This window comes from Macrosteles quadrilineatus, unplaced genomic scaffold (assembly GCF_028750875.1).
Source record: "Macrosteles quadrilineatus isolate MER2022 unplaced genomic scaffold, UCM_ALF_1.0 Scaffold_9__3_contigs__length_116548681, whole genome shotgun sequence".
Lineage (NCBI taxonomy): Eukaryota > Metazoa > Arthropoda > Insecta > Hemiptera > Cicadellidae > Macrosteles > Macrosteles quadrilineatus.
The window spans coordinates 16,065,530-16,087,524 of record NW_026542602.1 but is presented as its reverse complement, the minus strand read 5'-3'; the positions used below and the strand labels follow the sequence as shown (position 1 = coordinate 16,087,524).

At 32.2% G+C, this 21,995-nt stretch overlaps 2 protein-coding genes across 2 annotated transcripts in view; one reads left to right on the top strand and one right to left on the bottom strand.

The window, feature by feature from the left end:
• The window catches only part of LOC129002913 (acetylcholine receptor subunit alpha-like 1), a 303,805-nt gene that overhangs the window by 54,755 nt on the left and 227,055 nt on the right, over nt 1-21,995 (bottom strand). The gene's annotated exons all lie outside the window — the stretch shown is intronic.
• LOC129002914 (alpha-tocopherol transfer protein-like) overlaps nt 1-21,995 on the top strand; it is a 52,898-nt gene that overhangs the window by 4,553 nt on the left and 26,350 nt on the right. The window contains exon 2 of the mRNA XM_054431033.1: nt 21,235-21,382. Within this exon, the coding sequence (XP_054287008.1) occupies nt 21,235-21,382 (148 nt within the window). The remainder of the gene's footprint in view (nt 1-21,234; nt 21,383-21,995) is intronic.

Below are 21,995 nucleotides of genomic sequence, written 5' to 3'. Positions count from 1 at the left end.
GCTTACTATAAATAAATAAATTTGCCAAGTTTGATCAAAATATATCCATAAACAAGCAAACTACAACATTTTACAATATTCTCCATAAGAATAACATGGGAATTTTAAATTTACCATTTTTTTAGTTTTCTCCGTAACCAATAACCGTACAAAAACACTTTGATATACTGAATTGTTTGTTTTTTTAAGCTCTTTAAGATGGTTTGGAGAAAAATTGGGAAATTTTGTATTTTGAGGGTCAAAAGTGAGAAAAACCAATTTTTACCCCATAAAACCCCCCATAAAACCCTGTTCCCATGGTCCGATCATGCTGGATCGCGAACTCGTTCAAGTTTATCCTGCCTTACACCTTCAAACCAAATTTCATCAAAATCGGATAAAAGTTACTCAAGTTATCGTGTTCACGGACACATATATATATATATATATATATATATATATATACTGTATATATATTAAACATGTCTAAACCAAAATTATTTTACGTTTGATCAAAAACTCTTCCAACAAAGAGAAGGCTTGGCAATGGGGTCCCCTTTATCTGGTTTGATAGCTGATATTTACATACATAATTTGGAAGAAAACAAAATTAACAATGATTTAAATCCATACCACTCAAAAATCAAATATTGGTACAGATATGTGGATGATGTAATTTGCCTTTTTGAAGGAAATGAAGAGGAAAGTAAAGAGTTTTTAAAATATTTGAACACATTGTCCAAGAAAATAAAATTTACCCAAGAAAATAACGATAATGAAATAAACTATCTCGACCTAACTATTTCAAAAAACATAAACAAACACGATTTCAAAATTTACAGAAAACCAACTCAATCAGACCTAATGATACCATCAAATTCTAACCATCCTTGGAAATACAAACTATCTGCTCTCAGATCCATGCTAAATCGTCTTTTGAACATTCCAATGACAAAGAAAAATTACGAGATAGAATTAAACAAAATTAAATACTTAGCATCAAGGAATGGATATAAGCAAAACATTATCTACAATATGATTAGAAACATCAAAAGAAAGAAAAATCAAAATCAAGAAAACAAAGAAAGAAAGAAGAAAGAGAAATTCATTAGTATCCCATTCAATACAACTCTTAACAGGACTACAAGAAAAACTTTTCAAAATTCTGAATACAAAATTGGCTTTAAAACAAAAAATAACGCTTTCAATATGATAGCAAATAACATTAATACAAATAAAGAACATCAAGACATCTATGACAAATCTGGCATTTACAAAATTAACTGCACTGATTGTGAACACTTCTACATTGGTCAGACAGGATGCTCTTTTAAATCTAGATTCAAAGAACACATTCAAGCTCTTAAGAGTAACAACAGAACATCCATGAAATCAAACTTTGCTGAACACCTTTTATCGACCAACCACAATTACACAAATTTAAAAAACAACATGAAAATTCTAAAAGTTCTAAACAAAGGAAATCGAATGGATTCAACTGAAGAATATTTCATATACGAAGAAAATCTAAAAAATCCAAATCATATTTTAAATAGCCAAATTCCTTCAAGAAACCCAATCTTTGACCAAATTTTAAAATTAAATAATCAGTAACAAAAAGTTTTTCCAAATCCTGTCTAGTTCTATAAACCATCTGTATATATAAATCATATTTATTTACAAACAAACAATATAAACAATGTTAATATATCAGCAGCCCTATTAAGTGAACACCTAAATTAAAACTGTATATATATATATACATATATAAAAATTTGAACGAATGGTGTTTTTGGCCTCTGGGGACATCAAAATGAAAAAGTAAATAGGTCCCGGGCCTAAGTCTTACCATGAGACCTACGGTAATAGCTTCTTCCCTATAGGGAAATTCGCTAAAAAGAATGTCACTGTTCTTACTCTAAAATATAGCTTATATTTCCTCATTTAAGTCAAAACATATTTTCCATCAAGAAATTAAAATATTATTACTTGATTAGTCCATAAAATTAATCAAGAAAGCGTTTACAATTGTAATGAAATACTCCGTTCAACATTAAGAGCAATTAATTCAATTTATTGCAGATAAATAACCCTTGCTGGTGGCCAAATGTCCTAGTATACCGGACATTAACTGCTGATATAAATTTAAACTGTTACAGTGCCATAAACACCAATGGCCTAATGCAACTATAAGCCTTAACTGAATGTCAGTGTTGGTAGCTATTATACTTAGGGCAATCTCAAACACATTGCACAAGTTTCATTCAACTTGGGAAGATAATTGATTTGAATTTAACTCAAATATTAAGTTAAAGCAGTTAAAATCAATGAAAACACAACTCAGTGTTATTTTGAAATAACAATTTTTTTAAGCTGTCTTCAATGACAAACATTTATCAACTCCTTTAAAGTGTAACCTAGGGTTGAATTATATTTATAATAATTAGTTAAAGGTTTCAAAAACCTACATTTATTGAAGCGAAATCGAATTGGCAATGCAGTAAATCGATTGCTAGCTTGAACGTTTGTACATAAGTAGTATCTGTTAAAAGCTATAGTTTTTCTTTATTTAGCTGTTATTTGATTTTAGTGAATTTTTTAAGACGATATAAGGACCAGAGAAGCAGCCTTAACCTTATGGGAAAATATTTTAATTTATTAAGTGTTATATTCATCAAATTCATAATACGACAAAAATTCCTCATTTATATCTCTCTCCTACTTCTTTCCTAGCTGATTAAATAACGCTAGTGGGTTGAATCTCAAACATCTGTGGATTCTCATTTATTTATTTATAGAATCTCGAACTGGTGTTACCCTTTGAACAAACACAAACAACAAAATCCCCACACTGTTGATTCAAAACAATACGAATTTGTTCAGCCAAATTACTTGGCCGACTTATTCTTCAATACTGCACAGAGATTGGTTACAAATCGATATAATATGGCGAGTGTACAAAGAAGTGAATGAATACACTTTTAATTTGAATTTGTGATTGCTATGGAAGGAACGAGAAAGAAAAGAAAGGAGAAGAAGGAAAGGGCAGAAGGGGGGGGGGGAGAGAGAGAGAGATAGAGAGCCAGACGACCTTACGTTATGCAACTTGTGAACACTTTCTACCTTGATGGTTCTACTGGCTCAGATGCGGTATTGATGCGTTCAACGTTACCTCATTCAGTTCTTGCAACTGTTACATCCTTGAAACGGACGTTACACATAAAATAACGGTTACAAGTGGGGTGGGGTCTAGCCGTGTTTGCATATCGTAAATTCAAGGGTTGATCATTTAGTAGATTATAAAATTGGATGTTTTACTGTTGCAACGGACCCTTATCTAAAATTAAAGGTATGGATAAACTTCTCAAACCAAGTGAGGCTTTACTCATATCTAAGTAGGTCATATCTTAACAGGCTAAACATATCTAAGAGGCTTGCCTATTGGAGGTTTGTCCTAAACCTAAGTAAAGTATTCTTATGTAACACGTAACTAAGCTAAATGAAATGTTATTTAAATATGCATTGCAAAGGTTAATGTAAAAAAATAGTAAAACTGCTCTTACTTGATGTATAGGCAATGTCATTTTGACGTCAAAATTAGTGCCGTTTTTGACAGAGGGTCAGGATATTCAGCAACTGTACGAGTTTCAAAGTTAGAGATCGGTCTTCGTGGCTCTCTATATTCTTCATGGAAGTACGTACACACTTTTTTGTGGGATCACACCTCCCTTAGAGATCATATTACTCGTCAGCCTTTTTTAAACAATACTGATTTGAGGTAATTTTTAATACAAATTGTAAATTAAAAATTAATATTTCATATTAGAAATTTGCCACTTAATATTATAATTTAATTGTATTTGAAAAGTTTTTTTCAACCAAACATTTGTAAACGTCACGGGAATATCCTTTAAAATAGTCAAAAATTGGAAAAGAAAATTGTCTACGATGGCAAGGAGAACTAATTAGGTCGAGTCAGCTGCAGAACGGAAAGTTTGAATGTAGGTTAAACCTCCCCTATGGGCTAAGCTATTCGGCTTACCCTGCCTTGTATCCGACTATGGTATGTAACTGTCACGTTCTAAGGGTGATCCATGTTAATTAGAGATGTAACTAATAGTACTTTTGGCCGAATACCGAACACCGAGTATTCGGTGAGGTCTTAGGCTGAAGCACCGAATATTCGGCAGCCGAATATTCTGCTCCAGTTGTAGTTCTTTTATGTTTAGGTTGAGCTATACTATGACTCATAGACAAGTCACTACTTGTCTGTTTGTTGTTATAGTGACAGGGAGTGGCATTGCACCATCATTTCAAACCATCACAATTTACTATTAATTAAGTTCGATTATTATTTTGTAAAGTTCTGAAAATAAATGTTGGTTCTTTTAATAATAAAAATCTTTTCAAAATAATTTATTAAGGTATTATTTTTTCCACAAAGTCTAATAATTATAACTAAATATGGGTATTCGGTATTGGGCCGAATGTCAACTAGTATTCGGCCGAATACCGAATACTGTACTGAAAAATTTGCCGAATATACCGAATACCGAATAGTAACTGAATATTCGTTACATCTCTAATGTTAATGACCTACCTTCATATCATTAGACGCTTTGACTCCAGCCTATGTTTAAGTGTAGGCAGTATTCCGGCACCGTTTTACACATTGTTTTAGGCTAAACCTACACACCCACGGCATTATAGCATTGCAGCATGAGTGATAAGCAGGATTTTAACCCCAGGACCTCACCAACCGAAACCCTGCACCACTAGACCATCTCGCTCCCCGCTACGAATGGTGTTATCAATTGAAGTATAAATATTTAATTCCCTGACAATACTACTTAGTTTTAATACGATAAAAAACTGCAAAATGAATTTTGTTGTAAAATATACCTCTCGTACAGCTAATTATCTAAAAATCACAATGAATGCAATACTCGTTTTAAGATAAAAATAATTAAAAATATTGGGTAAGGTAGTATACAGCAGTTTCTATCAGTTATACTAAACATGTATAATACAAGTTCCTAACAACCTTACTTCAGCTGTTGAACAGGTATTAAAAAATCTATGTGTTTTTTTAATTGAAAATAACTTTATTCGTGTGATTAACACGTACACATTGAATAACGTAATTACAACCGAACCAAACAAATCTACCAATCATAAAATTCATACAATGTTTTCTTATTTACCTATCGCTTTTACATTTGATTATGATCAAATAATAAATCAATATATTAAATAAACTAACACGTATTTGCTATTAACAAACTGGGTTATTTGTTATTCCTAGATTTGTTATCCTATATGGAGAAAGTTTACAATGTTAAAACTATTTTATTAATTGAAATCTTGTAACGTAAAATGTAACACTCTGCGATAATTATCGCTACATTTGCTAAGTGCTTCACTCATATAACGGTAAAAATTATGATATTTGATAGTCAATTTCCTATAAATACCAGTGAATGAAACTGGGTGTGCTTATGATTTGGGGCCTGTCAGACTGGCCCAGTATAAGCCTATAACCAGGTTAATGCCTTCGGTGACAGGCTATGACACACACTCAAGTGGGCAATGGTTGTCTTTAGTATCGTATAAAAACATGACCCGGTGCCTTCTACACAAACATAGTTCTATACAGTAGGCTTACTTATAATCATAATCAATAACATGAAATTGTTAACAGCTATTTAATATTTTAGCCTAATTTATTTGGTAAATTGATACCCATTTCGTGCTCTAGTCATGCTTTAACTAATGTTTTAAATTTTTTGAGTGTAATTTACTTTCAGTGATGAATTTTAACACTATTACTGACTAAAGCTATACAAGGTCACATGGTTAATGGTTCAGTTACAACCAATACATTTTTTTATCTTATCCCGCAAACTATTACAGTATAGAAATATTTTTATATACAGGGTGTCCAAAGAAACTGTTTCAGGACTTTGTATATGATTCATCATGGAAAAAAATAAATATAGGTATATCCAAAAATGCATTTTAATCATATATCCGCCTTTTTATTTTGAAACTCTTTCATCATTAACATTTTTCAACCGATCTTTGTGAAAAATAGTACGTGTGTTCTAATTTTAAATATCTATATTAGTAAAAAATAAGTTAATATTTTGTACTTTCGGACAAACATTCAAACAGTGATATAAACATATGGAGGTTTGTATGAAGGTTATACAGTTCTGGCCTACCAAAACAGCTTTTGCACTAATTTATAATGAAGCTTCTATGAAATATTTATGTTTAAAAATTACTGTTATCACCATGACAATTATAGGTTGGTGTGACATTGCCACACGCCAATGCCGCTGACTTGAGTTACATTTTCGAAGAGTTTAAGTTTTGCAAGTACACGATTTTGTCACCAAAATGTTTTGAACCGTAGTTATATAATCAATGTGACTGGAGTTCCATAGAGTTAAAATCTAGGTCAAAGTGGGTCGTCGCGTCTACTTGTTGAGTTAGTCTTGGTAAAACCTCAACAAACAAACAAATCTGGAAAAAAGGGAAAAAACACACACAAACTGGACACTACTTCAATAATATTGTTGTCAATTCGGATCAACTCAACTTCGGAGAATTCAATCATTACAAAATTCGTTATCATCCCCCAGCGCGTATCACCGATGCGTTTGACGAATTTAATTGAGTTGATGTATCCCCGTTATTGAAATTGTTTCAATTTCACAGAGTTGACATTTATATAGAAGGGTAAAATTTAATTTGTTAAGCCAATAACATCGATTATGTACCACACAATGGAGATCAAATAAAAAGAAAACAATAGAACGATATCATATTTCAAATAACAATAAACATTAGTTTTAGGTAGGTTGGAAAAAATATATATTTTGTAAAGGATTTCTGAGTCAATTCATTGTTTATAATTGTAAAGTAAAAAAATAGTTGATTTTTAGATTAGACAATTAATTGTCATATGAAAACATGCAATTATCTAAAGTGCAATTCGATTATAATTTTAATTTAACAATGCACTGCAAAACGACTATATTTACATATCTTAAAATGCAATTCCCCACCCTCCTAAAATGTTCAAGGATAGTGCACTTAGTTCGTAAACTTTTTAAGCTTATGCAAACAAATTTTATAAATCTAAATATAAATTCTACATTTAAAAATTTATTTAGTTAACATTGGCTTAGGACTACTGAAGGTGGACCAAATACGTAACAATGGCTCATTAAATTCATTTTTAAATTTTATACATGTTGAATTTCACTCAAAATATATTACAATAAACACAGAGTACATAAATCGCTATGCGTATTTAAAGGTAATGTTGATCATAAATTATTTTAAACGAATAAAGTACTTTTTCTTATAATTTTTAAACACGTAGTTTCAAAAGTTTTATATTACAGCTAAGTGGTGCTTGTCATAAATTTACAAATTTTCATTTGCTCACCGTGTTTCGTACAAATAAATCATCAAATACATGTTCAATAAAAAAAACTGGAAAATTAATTATTTAGCTTAAAGCGTGTCATAAGTTGTCAATACTCAAGACCACAACTTAGATTTTGTGATAACTATTTACATATGCCATTTATTACAATTTTATTTTGTGTGTTAAATCAAGTTTATAAACTCTCGTAGTTATGAGTAATGTAAACTATATCGACGGTAACCAAAGCCTTGTTTGGAATTCGAGGGAAATACCTGAATTATTGTGTGTAAGCTCCATCCAAATACACTTAATGATTAAAAAAATTACATTAATCCCAGAAGAGTTTTAGAGTTGCCTTGTAATGCATTGCGTATACAAAACTATTACGAGTAGAGTTTATGTAAACTATAAACTAAGTGATTCTGCAGCGCAAGTCATTTCTAGGCGGAACAAGAAACTCTCACCTTCATAGTTACGACTGCATTTGCAGCTATAATTTATCATAATACGTATATAATCGTCTAGCATCTCCTAGATGACTACCGCACTAGCGTGAGTAGTAGAAATCTAAGGCTTTAAATAGCACATGCTTGTAACATTGCACCTTAATGATCCAACAGGTGTTATGTGAACAATGAAAACCTTGATTGAAGGCTTAAATAATGTTAATTTAGATTTTTCTGCAGAAAAAGTCTTATTTTTCAGAAGAGGGAGTTTCATAGGTAGGTTGGTAGTTTGAAATAGAATTCATTTTTGTAAAAAGAAATTCTTTAATTATAAAAAAACATATTATTAGATTTTATTAATTAATTAAAAAATAACACAAGTGGACATGCATAAATTAAATGCATACAACAAATTTCAAGTACGTCGATTTAAAAGTTTTATTGTAAGTAAACTACCAACTGATGAGAACTTGATGACATAGAAAATCACTCTGCTGTTTGTTTTATTTTTAAAATTTTTTATTGTTAAAATAAAATAAAAGATTGCATTTTAAAAGGGAACATTTTTGCATTTTTCGTTTAAGGAATCTTTTTTCAGAGGTAATAATTGTATAAAATTGCATATTATTATATTTCCCATTCATAAAATAACAGGAATATGACTACAATGTTACAAGGAAAAGAATTTTTCAATATGTTCTCTGCGACCTTTCATTCCAAGAAAGCTTAGTCTTGAAGTAAGTCTGCTAGAAATACCACAACCCAGGAATGCTTTTCAAGAATTCATTTACAATGTGGACATGACATTTTATAAAAGTTACCAACAGGGAAAACTTGTGTAAACAAATTCTGATGATTAAAGTGGAATAATTTATTTGCAAGCATTATTATAACTTAGCAAGAACATTTTCAAGGCATTATGAGAATTTATTGCAAACTTGGGATGTAACAAATATTAGTTGGTTAAAATTCAAGTAAAAAAGAAACGTTGATATTTAGATTGTATAGAAGATAATTATTTCAAAGACGGGTTGCAACGATTGTTAAATAAATTTGTTTATTGCGTATTATTACACCCAATGGTTTTTAATTCAACCTTTGATTGTTCAACACTATACAGTCAACAAATCCAGAGTGGACGTTTTCATATGTTTAATTTACTCGTAGAATATCTTGCCTCACGATCTTTCGTGGTGCTTCCAAAACCTTTCTCAACCCCTTTCATTATCATCTAATCACATGCCCAAAGAAATATGAATTCCAAATAGTATCCTTTTACCTTACTGTTATTCTTTACTGAAAAATCTCTGTATGGCTTTCATGTAAAGAAGTCCAATCAAAATTTAATATCGATAAACGTCAGCGACAGTTATGATAGATTGGTTGAGTGGTGTGTGTTTAACGTAAGTGTCAAGACTGTTACAAAGCCTGTAGGCGAGGGGGGGGGGGTTAACGATAACCGACCATGAATGATGATGGTGGTTGAATGGCTTGTTTGTATTAGTAAGGTCAACCCCTAACACCAACAACGCTTGTATCTACTAAATCCGTCAGCTCAGCTACTTGAGGTATTACAGACTTAGGAAACACAAACACAAAGGCTCAGGTATATATTTTAGAATGTTAAATGGTTTAACTTCGAGAATCTTACTTTGATAGGTCTGTATTACGGGAGTTAGGTGATACTCAAGCTGTAGTTTCAATTCCATTTTTAGGGATTTATTGTTTTTTTTATTTCTTCTTGAAATTATGATAGAGATTTACAAAGTTTATAAGGTAAATTAATTCTAGATATTTTACTTATGAGGATTAGAAAAAGATGATTGCATATGACAAAGTTTGCTTACGAATTTCCTTTAAAAGGACTGAAGGACTTAAGGCAGTGAAAATTAGGTATTCAGAAGTAAATTTGTTAACGGATAAAAAAATTATGCAGTAATACTAGAATATGAACATTTTTCAATTCCGAATGTATTTAAGTGTTACAGCATTTTTTTATAGCAAAACCTTACGTACCAGACATTGTAATTTCAATAGCCAAACGTATATATTATACACATAACTTCATACACTTCTAAAAATAGACATTGTGTCAGTAGCATCGTAGGAATACGTGCGTGTCAAATACTTTCATACAATGTGTTGTCAATAAACAAGTTTCTTCAGCTTTACAATGATAAATACACGAAAACTAGAACATAAGTTATTCCTTGGAAGAAACAAGAAGTGTGGCATCTACAAAACAAATGGCTAATAAATTTATTCTTACTAGGTCAAGAACTTGCAACTTCATGTTTTATGTCCAGTCTTATACTTTACACCTCGACCGGAATTGAATGATCAAAAAGGGAACTTAATAGATTTCAAACTTGAAATAATTTATTGGAATAAACTAGAGAAATAGTACAAATATTTACTATTAACTCCTTACTATTAATCTTAGCAATTTTCCTACGTTAGAAACGTTTTTAGTTGATTTAGTCGTTACAATAACACGAAAGTTGTTGAATACAATTAAAAATGCTTACTTATTTGGATTTCAAGATCCTAAGATTGTTGATTTATTTAAATAAAAACAGAACGTGAACATGAATTTAAACCCTCTGAAGTCAAAATATTTACTTCATATTCATTGCTCCTAGAATAGACTCATTGTTCATCTAGGAACTACGAGTGCATCGATTTGAGTAAACACTTTTGGTAAAATATACTGCTATACTACCAAATAAAAATACTAGCCATTATATAAACTAGCTATTATTATAAAAATACTAGCTATTATTATAAATTGTCAATTATCAAGTCACAAAATAAGAATAATCAATTTCAGTACAACATTTCCATCACTATTTATTTACTCATTTTAACAATATTAAAACATGTGATAATTAATTAATCTTCACAAACAAATCATACAGCATAAATATAAAGATTAATCAATGGTCACACATATATATGAAATTAGTCATTAACACTAGCGGTTCTGAATTATATTCAGTTTAAATGAATACTAGATTCCCGTACGTAGGACGGGCCAACAGCTCGTAATACTAAAATTAAAATACGCATCGCATTATATAAATGTATAAATCCTCGGCTTGTTTCACTTTCATTCTATTGCAATGCATATTTGATTCATAACCACTGCCATTTTGTTGGCTTGTTATTTATGGGTATTGGCTTATAAGCACCTCTGCAAACTGTGACTCAACAAATTCACAATACATTTGAAATTAACACTATTTTTATGATTATTTAAAAATATGTTTCTAGTTATAATAAATGTGTACACTGAATTAAAAGACATTTACAAAATGCGTTTGCACATAGTGTTTTTTTTCACGTTACAGTCATTGTTGAGACATGCTGAGCTATTAAGGATTTATTTTCTGTACTACAGAATGTTTGAGTTGCTATGTTTAGTCAGCAAGGAGTTGGGTTGAAATGGACGTACAAGCGCAATCATTCAGCCTCCACGCGACAAGATCGGCGTCTGGTCCTTATTGCTTTTCCCATGTCGCGATTTCTTCTGGAAATGTTTTGTGAAACAGTCCTTTTATAAAATTCAACCTTGGCTGAAGTTTTTGTGCAGAAAGTTGTTTATTCGTGATCAACAGGCTAAGAAAATATAAATCCATTTCACGACATTTGCAATGCTTTGTTTTACACTCGATACATGAACGTTTTTATCAACAGTAAGATGTAACGAGTCTATGATATCACGTATGAAGATTAATTTAAGTAGTACAGAAACGGCCACAATGTCCTTACCGTGCACGCAATCTTATAGCTTTTGCATAGTTGAAAGATAACTGAACTGAGTGATGCATTCACTTAATATGTGTATGAACAGATGTGTTGTGTTTAGTTCCTGGTACCACTAAATGTATCAGTCGCTCGCCCCTTGCTTTGCTGTATACGTTCCTTGCACAGACCCTAAGTCTATGTGGACAGACAAATGCAAGGTCAAGATGTTGTCGAGCACATCAATGTATAAGTTTGTTAATTAAAAGTACTGTACTTAGTAAAAGTTTTAAACTATTTTCATATGGAATTCGGGTACTTGTATGACACAAAGACATACAGTTTTCAACTAGGACAAAGTCAGATGTGAGCCAACTTGTACACGTTTGAAGTTTGTTGCCCAGTGCCCAGATAAACTCGGACCGAAATCCGTCGACCTCTAACTTTGTCGTGGACCCTTTTCCACTCCGTTTGATATCTGTTTAATATTATCAACGGAATTCACTCTGTTAAGTTAATGGAATTTACCAAATTATTTATCCGAGGATGATCATTCTGTTACAATTAAATCCAGAATACTAAATTGGGAAACAGCCAAAGCTTTTAAGCTTTGAGTTGATCAAGCGAACTCTGACATAACGGCAATGACGTCATGACATTGTGACATCACTCTTGTCCCGTGCGACATAAGCCATCATGAGAGACATTATGTGGTTTATGAGCTCAGACGGAGCCATAAAGCCATAAGCTACCGACACTTATTGATTATGGCGCAGGCAATAAATAAGATCTGTGAGAATTGTGGGGGATACTGTACCATTATGTTTAATACATTGTCATACTTTAAATCGCATAAGGGAAATGTAAATACGATGGTGACATGTATTTTAAAACGCGTAATAAGTTTAAAGTATGATGCATTTGACCATGTATTTAATCCTTAGAGGTCGTTGTTGTCGAAAGACCTTACTTTTTACATTAGATAGTAGTAATTTATTGTACAAAAGAGAAAAAAATATCAGAAAAAAATGATGAATACATTTGAATTTTGTAAGTTACAAATGGGTTTGAGCCTATTTACTACTAATAAACACACAAAAACCTTTATAGCGTGAAACATATTTTCACAGTACCTACACGAATGACTTTTAAATTAAGGAATCACCTATACTATAAAGGGAAGCGGTCTAAACCCATAGTATTTTTGTGGATATGTTGGGATCGAACCCGTCCCCAAAGATGCAACCCGAGATGCAAATCACTAGGCAGTACACTAAATATATTTAAAAATTTTTTAAGGGAGAAAAAGATTTAAATTTAACCCTCCTAGATAATAAGTAAAATTTAACTATACACCTCAACAGTTAAACAACTTCCGACCCATAACTGTAGAGGCAACATTGTAAGACGCTTGCTTATCTAACATGACAAGTTCCACCTAAGTTTGTGTGACAAGACCGTCAAAAACATATGACTGATGAACTGTCACGTACGCTGAATAGTTAAACAGTTAGGATCAGCTGCAAGATGTGTGTAAACGTGACATTCTGTACAGTACACCTCCCGTACTGACGTGCTAGAAACAATTCGTGATCTTTATTTACCGGAGGATCCAAAATTAAAGGAAAATAGTTAAGATTTTGAATCCAAATAGAATGAATGTTTGTTCGGAGCAAGGCTATTGGCAATCATTGAATGCAATACCGAGTAAGTACGCTAAGTTTGCGATTTTACAGTTTAGGTTTCTATAACGTGATACCAAAGAGCAAAACAAACATTTTAGCTCCAATTCTAGCTCTAATGAAAAGAAATCTTTCTCTTCGACCCACTTAAAGCTCAATATATTTTAAACCAAAGTACGATCTTATGATGAGTATTGAAATGTAACTTCATTAACATAGTATGATTTTCTCTAATTAGAACTATATTGACATTTCTAACAAATATATTGCTATCAATAAATTTAATCGGTATGTCAATTACTAATTATTGAAAGCATTATTTATCGACGAAGACCAAATGTGACTAGCTTCGTTGGTCGTTTTGTGGGTAATTAAATATTTTCACTAGTTTTGTAAATTGAGTCTGCATTAAATAAGGTCACACATAATGAAGTCATAAATAAATTAAAGTAATTTGCTGTATTTTAATGAGATTTAGTATAAATTAATTAAGTTGGTTCGAAAGACATTTTCACTACGTTAAAATATTGCATTACAGTACTTAAGGTAAAATACTCAATTCGAACTTACAGAGATAATGATTTTTTAATGGATATTTTAAATAATTGTGCCTTTATACGCATTCATATTCCAAAATTGTATAAAAGAGATTTGCAAATGAGGAAAAATCAATCATGTCATTATAATGTGGATTAAAAAATTTGAAGAAATTTAAATATAACAAGTAAACGTTTTGTATACGTTAGTTAACTTAAAAAAAAAAAAAACTCAATCATTGTAGAAGTTTTTTAATGACGGCAAGTATACGTCAGTAAGATAACTGTACCATCAATAACATCAATGGCTTCAGATAATTGGGAAACAGTACAATGGTTGTAGCTCTAAATGAAAAAAATAATTGGACACGAAATAATTTCATATAGTTTGCGATTATACCTATTCCCTTTTACAAATGTTCTTACTTCATTGTTAAATGTTTGAATTTGAAGGCCAAGGAATCAGTTTTAGAATCTTCTTGAAAATCATAGTTCAAGTAAAAAATGTATTACTGGAAAATGTATAACTTAGATATGAAATATTTAAAATACAACTTTGTGAAAATATTCATACTCAAGACTTAAAAATTTAAAGTAGCCTTTAAATCTTAAACCACATCAAATAATGTTAATTATACCATAAAACATATTTTTCAATGAATTGAAAACATAATTACACTATTAGTTAACAAATGTCAAACGTGTGTGTGTCAAGACAAAGGTCAGGGTTTAATGTTTTCAAACGACCACGTTTCATCTAGGAAACTAGTGACATGAGAGTGGTATCATCGGATGGAAAATATCAAGAAACATTTGCGCAGAAAAATACCAAACAGATGTTGCTGAACGTGATACAGCGACCTTCTCTTTTTATTCCGTCGCTTGACAAATCTTTCCTTGAATATGGATCATGACTTCTTTTGTAATTTGAAATAAACTTTCTTGTACGTTAAAATACATATTGTATCTAACAATGCAACCGAAGCTGTATAGGTGTTATTAGTTTTTAGTCTACTGCGCATTTAGTGGTGGAAACTGAAATTTATAGTGTTTTCAAGGAATAGTTTGGTTTAATTACCAAAAACTAGGCTTTTACGATGGACGTGTGTTTGTTGGTGGCCGTGGAATGACAACACGCTTTCAGTATTGCCCTTGAGGTGAATCATTTCACACTAAATTTATGGTGAGGAAAAAAGGATCCACGGGTCAATGACAGTTACCGCCATAAAAATGTTCAAAACAATTTTACTACCAATAAAAATGGTAATTAATGCAAATTCTGTTAGTGACAATTGAAACATTACATTTAACTGGGCGTCATCGAGTTTTAAAAATATTCACATATACAATAAGCCATATTTAATAACTTTAATTCAGCATGACGGAGTACAAATAGTGAACTTTTTTTATTATACTGAAATTATACACGATTTCAATATAGGCCTAACATTCAGCTATAAATAGAATGACCATTTTCTTAGATCTTCTTACCATAGAAGAGAATGAAAATATTACCGACATTAACTCTTTGATTTATTTTCAAACAAAATAAAAAGATTGAAAGGTGAAAAACATTGTTCAACTAGTTACTAAGGGACAGTCAGCCTTCTATTGACAAAGTACTCGAGTTGTCCCTTGGAAATATTTCAGTCCTTACAGCAAAGAGGCGTAGCCAGGAGGACTGGGCAAACACGGCCTTGATAAGGACGTTCTTTACAAATAACTAAATCAGAGGGGAAAAGTCCGTGTTTAGGCGGGTTGCATAAATGCAACGTATACTGAAACTTCCGTTATCTAATTTTAAGAGTTTAATACATAAATGGATAAATAAACAATATGTGGTGTGAATGCAGTCTTTTAGATAGTGAATGTTTGTGAAGGAAATAAATAATTGAATAAAAGATTTATTTTGGATTAATAATATTTTAAGACTTTAATCAGTTCGAGGTTACTAAAATGAAGATTTCCAGCATAGGCCTACTCGTCTTCAATATAGTACAAAATTAATGCTCATAAATAATGCTATAAAAAGAAATCGAAATACATAGGTGTTTGATACCGTTTATTTTACGCGTAGTTAGGGTGTTTTAAATATAAATAAATTACCCATTTTCTCGTCCTTGAATACAGATTAGAAAAATGTATCCCACCTAAAATCTTAAGATACGACAACTGTAACACGCAAAGAAAATGCAGTACTTGTCATTGTACCATTTAAATGCTTCTGTTGCATGTTAAGATCGTTTCAGGAGATGAAACATGTTTAATGTGATTTGTACTTTCGACAATATAACCACTCACCACTCACCAGCAACCACGAATACTTGAACAGAACCGGCATGGATCATAAACAAAAAAATTACGTTGCTGACCTGAATCCTATACTATTAAACATATGATCTAGACAGTTCCATCCAAGCAAATTTAAATAATGTCCAAATTCGGGCCATTAAAATCATGTTCCTACAGCCACCTGACAAAGTGGCCTCCTTTACACTGATTATAAAACAGAAAATTGCTAATTACTGCATCTACTTACTTTTATTTCACAGTTTTTTTTTTGTTGCACACCAGTATTCCAACCGAACAACAAAAAATGCGTGCTTTTTTATGCGTGACACGTAATGCGTGTGCGCTTGAAAATGAGTTGGCAACTTTTAAATATATTACGCAGGGGTGCCCACAAGGGGGGGCCGTGACGCAGACTGCGTCATTGAAATTATTGGGGGGGGGGCTCAAAAAATTCAAATGGGGGGGGGGCTAAAGTTAATTGCAACAGTGTTCAATGTGACGACAATCCAAAATACATTACGAAGTCGCCAGATAGAAAGTCGATTAATTAATCACAATAGTTATATTATTGAATTAAATTAGTTAAAATAGGATTTTAGGATAGTTTAGGATTCGTGTAGAAAGTTATTATTTAAGATTAGCAAGACGTGAGATCTAAGAGGGAGCGCACGGGATGGCTCAACTGCTGTGATAGGTAAAGATAACGCGTGGTACAGACACGTCCAGCTACACCGCGACTTAGCACAGCAGAACGCTTTGTTGACATAAAGCTCGTTAAAATACAATCAAGTAGCAAGTAGCATAGGCTACAATACTTTACACTATTGTGTAGATACTCGATTACCTGAGTTAATAGTGAGAGGGGGGGGGAATGAAAAATACGGTTAATCCAGTATAGTATAAAAACAGATGACAAACTCATTAAAACACTGTAAACAGCCATTAACGTCACGATTTACATTTTTATAAACGAAATTCAATATTGCACAATCATTATTATTGTAAATTTCAAATCATTTATCTTTGTTCAGTTGTACAAACGGCAACGTTTAAAATTGTAGCTAACTCAAACTCAACTAATCAAACATTGCATGCAAACATTGCATTGCTATAAATAACGTAAATATTAAAGGAACCTTTAGAAAGTGTTATAAGGTACTGCTCATGATGGACAGAGGCTACCGATAGGTGCTGTATCACAGCATAGGAATTGATAGATAAGTAATAAAAAAGTGTAAATTATATTTAGAGATAATTAAAACACTCTTAAAAAAGAATGTAACGAGAACAATTGTTATTCTCTTTCTTTGTTCTTCTGTTCTTTAATAGGTTTCTCTTCAATTCATACACAAATTCAACAAGTCGCCATATTTAGGCCTACTCATTGGCCAATCACAGCCTTACTAAAGTTACCATGGTTATCACTCAATCACAGTGTACTAAGCATTATATCGTCATCTTTCCCCAGCTGTTGGACCTGAAATCTGTTGTAACATAGTGCACAGCAGACAGAAGTGTATAACGGAGCAGACGATTGTTGGCGCAAGCGTTGTTTCCTTTTCATTTTCATCAAAAGAGCTGTGATATTTCTAAAGGGAGGGAGATGGGATCGTTATATCGAGAAAGACGCTGACAATTCGTTAAGCAGAGGTTACGAACGCTATATAGATATTCTGGCAATAAATCAAATTCTTTTAATTGATGTGACTTATAATACTCTAATTTTATTTATATAGGAAGATAAGTTTTCCAGTCCTGTACAACACTGATTCACGGTCTTTTCCCTGTAATCAAAATTCAAGTACAACTTGATACACACAGAATCTCCCGTTCCCGACCTGGATGATGGCTAGTTATTTAATTTAATTTACAGTTACATATATTAGTACTCGTGATAAATCAAACCCGTTATGTAAGCCAAAGCCACACGGTTATTAATCTCACTTGGTTTTGGATTTGCTTACAAACGTGATCGGAAATGGTTAGGGCCTACACAGTATTCTTAAAGAACATTTATGTAAAAATATCAGTGACAGCTAGGAAAAGGAATCTTTATCAAAACAGCTGTTCGTAATTTCATATATGACGTGTTATCTTAACAGATTATTAGCATTTCATAAATTAATGACGTATATAGTAAACATGGAGAAAATAAACTAGAAAAATCACACAAAATTGTGTTTTTGATCGTCCGTTATTTTATTTCCAAAATAGTGAGGCCATATTTTAATGGCTATAAGGACTCTCTCGCCAATCCTGTGGATACAATTAAACCATTAGAATCATAATCGGTACTCTAGTTTTCTTTAGAGTAGGCCATGAGTAGGCTGCATAAAATGCCTTCTGGGCCGTGACAGACGGACATAAATTGAGATAAGACATGTTTCAACTTCTTCAATGTATAAAACATAAATAACCCAAAATATGTATAATTCTGAGCAATGTACAGACAAAACTATAACTTTATTGATATAGATTACCTGGGTTTGAATTTTAAATATCTAAAAAAATGTTAAAACTTCTTTTATAGTTTTACAAATAGTGCTGGGCGGGGGAATAATGTTTCTCATTTGTTGTGTACATTATTTATGGGGGGGGGCTGTTGCTCAATTGGGGGGGGGGGTGCGTCATGAGTCTAGGGGGGGATGGGCACCCCTGTATTACGACTACGATCAGCTGGTGCAGCGTTTCCCATTTCATTCAATGTTTGGATTTAACTTACCTAAAAATGTGTTGTACAGTGTTTGAAAGACTAACTATTTATATGCTTTATACAGTAGTGACTGTAGGAAAATGTGTAACGCGAGTTCAAACTGCCTATGCTGCACTCGAGAAACTTTCCACACTCGCCCACGGAAATAATTTAAGATCACCATTATTAATAAATTATATGTCCATCAATACAAATTTGGAATGAAAATAACATTTCTCATTATGTCTTTTCAAATACGCATTTCAAACGATTCCAAAGAAAAAGGTCAACTCCGTCTTCCAGCTGGTGATAGAATATATTTGTTCGCAAAGTCAAATATTTGCCCCAATCCATTAAACTCATCAACAATGCTCTTTGCTAAACTTCACAGTTGACCTGTCACTATCCCTTTGCCGAAATACTTGCTCGCGTCTCTGTTTGCACTACAACAGACGTGTTTGAGCTCGTCTGTTTGCTTCTGTATTCATCGTCCTCTGTCTTTCTGCGACTGGCTGTTTGTCGGGCTCACACTGTTGAATTTGTTACTAGAAACTAGCTTGATTAAATGTACTGTGTCTTTTGTCGTTTGGTTGGCTCAGAGGTTTTGTGTTTGATTAGGGAAATTGCACCGTTTATCGATTGTGTGAGGAAAAAGACTGCGTAGAATAGGTTTATAAAGTACGGACGAAGCAAATTTAACCTTAATTCAAGTTTACTAATAAAGAAAAGTAACGTGAGGTAAATCAACGACTAAAATTATTTGAAGCCGATCAAAAATAGTTTTCTTTATAAAAATATTTGAGTCGAAAATATTATAAAAATAAATTCCTGTCGAACTGACAGGAATTTATACATATGAATATTTACCCATATCTTTTATCAGTCTTATTGTGCATCAAGTTACAAAAATGTACTTGCTTCGTAAACTAACACTGCAATGTTTTAAAACTAAATTTCCTCTCAACATTGAAGTCTCTTTCCCGTCAGATTTTTACTGCGATAATAATAAATGTCTAAAGAAAACTTAATGTGGTCTAACAATCTTAGTTAAACATTTTTTTAAAAGCGACCAATAAAAGTCTATTGTTGGGAAAACATAAGGAAAACTATACCTACGTTTGAATATTATATTTTCTAGCCTAACAAATGATTACGCAAAATTTTCTGGCATGCATTTGGTTTCTAAAATTTAATTGCCTACAAGTAGATATTGCTGGATATAAGTTTTCTACATTAAGTTCAAAATAACTGATTCTCAGTGGTCTTCAATAGTTTAATATGAAATATACAGCATTACAAAAGCATTTTAAATCGAATATTAACTAACCGTTAGTTAATTGACTTAAAACAACCAGAGTGGCTCCACTTAATCAATATGTTATGAGCAAAGCTATAAATTTCGCTAGGGTTATGGGGATGACATATGGGGCTTTAAGTATTTAAAATAAACCAAGATCTACGGTGGGTCTGTCGTATAATTTTGGCTCCTTGCCTTGCATCTCAGATTACGGTTGGTGAATTTCAAATTCGTATAACCACTATCAGAAATAATATATTGTTGAGTTTTTATTATTTATACAAACTCTACGCGAGTTAAAAACATAAAAAAGTTAATTTATTTTGCCCATAGAGCTATTTTAGATTTAGAAGCAATGCAACAGTTGTTGATGGAAGCTTCAATTTTTGTTTTTAATAAACATATACAGAGTGTATGATTAATTTCGATTGAGTATACATACTTTCTGGCTACTTAAGAAATTATAGTTTAGTCCTTGTGAAAGTTTCCTAGAATAGAAGTTGTTTATATAACAGGTTTAAGTGGTCTATATGAAGTTTCTCCATTATCCGTTGCTTAGTCTATGTCCGTATTCACTAAAACCTAAAACGCAGTTATATCCCAGTATTTATTTTAGATTCGTCCAACTAACAATAAAATTGAAAACATTTAATAGTTTTAACTTTTATCATAAAGTAATAAATGTTTACAACGCAAAATGTATCGTGCTTATTTCTCTGGTTTGGTGTAAAAATTAAATAAGTTTGAAATCAGAGGAATTTTAAAGATACACCTGTTTGGTTGCCCACCATTAATTTATCATAGGTTTATAAGATTGGAAGTGAATGGATTTTTATTTCAATTGAACTATTTAAATATGATGCCTAAAATGTATACCATTCGAATAAATAAATTAATATAGTCCAATCGTCTTTACGGACAAAACCCTTATAACTTTTCTTTGCACTTTTTTGTCATATAAGCAAGAACTTAAAAAATCTTTAATGTCAAAACAGTCCAATGAAAAATCTCTTAACATATAATCGAAAAAAAACTGACATACTAGGTTATTCTTCAATGTCTGTTAAATTGAAAAAAAAAATTCTTCTCTAAGCTAAATTTATTCCTGTATTCCCGCTGTTCCAGATGCCCATGAAGCTACTGGAGCAGTCGTCGGAGTCCCGGACGCGGGTGTACCGGGAGTACGGGATGACGTCCCGTGGGGTCAGCCAGGATATCACAGCTCTCAAGGAATGGCTGGCGAAACAACCGCATCTGCCCATCATCAGGGGAGGTAAGGAATAGAAAAAAATGTATGCTCCTAGGTTAAAGGTCTACGTGAGTTTAAGCTTTGCATTTTGGATTAAATACATTCAAAATTTCCAATCATAAAATCTGAAAATGTTTCTTTAGATTTTAGTAATGTGTTGTATATGTGATATTAGAGATGATATAGCTCACAATAAGATGTCCTTATAGTTTGGTCTTATTGCAAGTTTTAGTATTTGACAGAAAGCAGTAGTGTACACTAGCGCACCCTCTCGGTAGCTCAATTAAAAAAAGTTAATTGTTATTGTTAAGTGGCTTCAGCTTTAACGCGGGATTGTGATATATTTATATATAAAAATTTAAAGGTTTAAGCGAACAATAGTAATTTTTAAAAACTTAGGTACGACGTTCGTAATCCCGTGCATTAACTTAGTTAGCTTCTTGTTGTATACAAGAGTGGGTACAGTCTAAAGAGGTTGGCGGTATAGTTTAACTCTGCATTCACCCATCCACAAGATCTCGGGCTTTTTATCCAGCAAATCAGGGGGTGAGTCGGTACAGTGCAGGAATGACTTGCAGGACAAGAACGCGAACCTACCACATCGCTGCCCAAGAATTGCGATCAAACACATTACCGA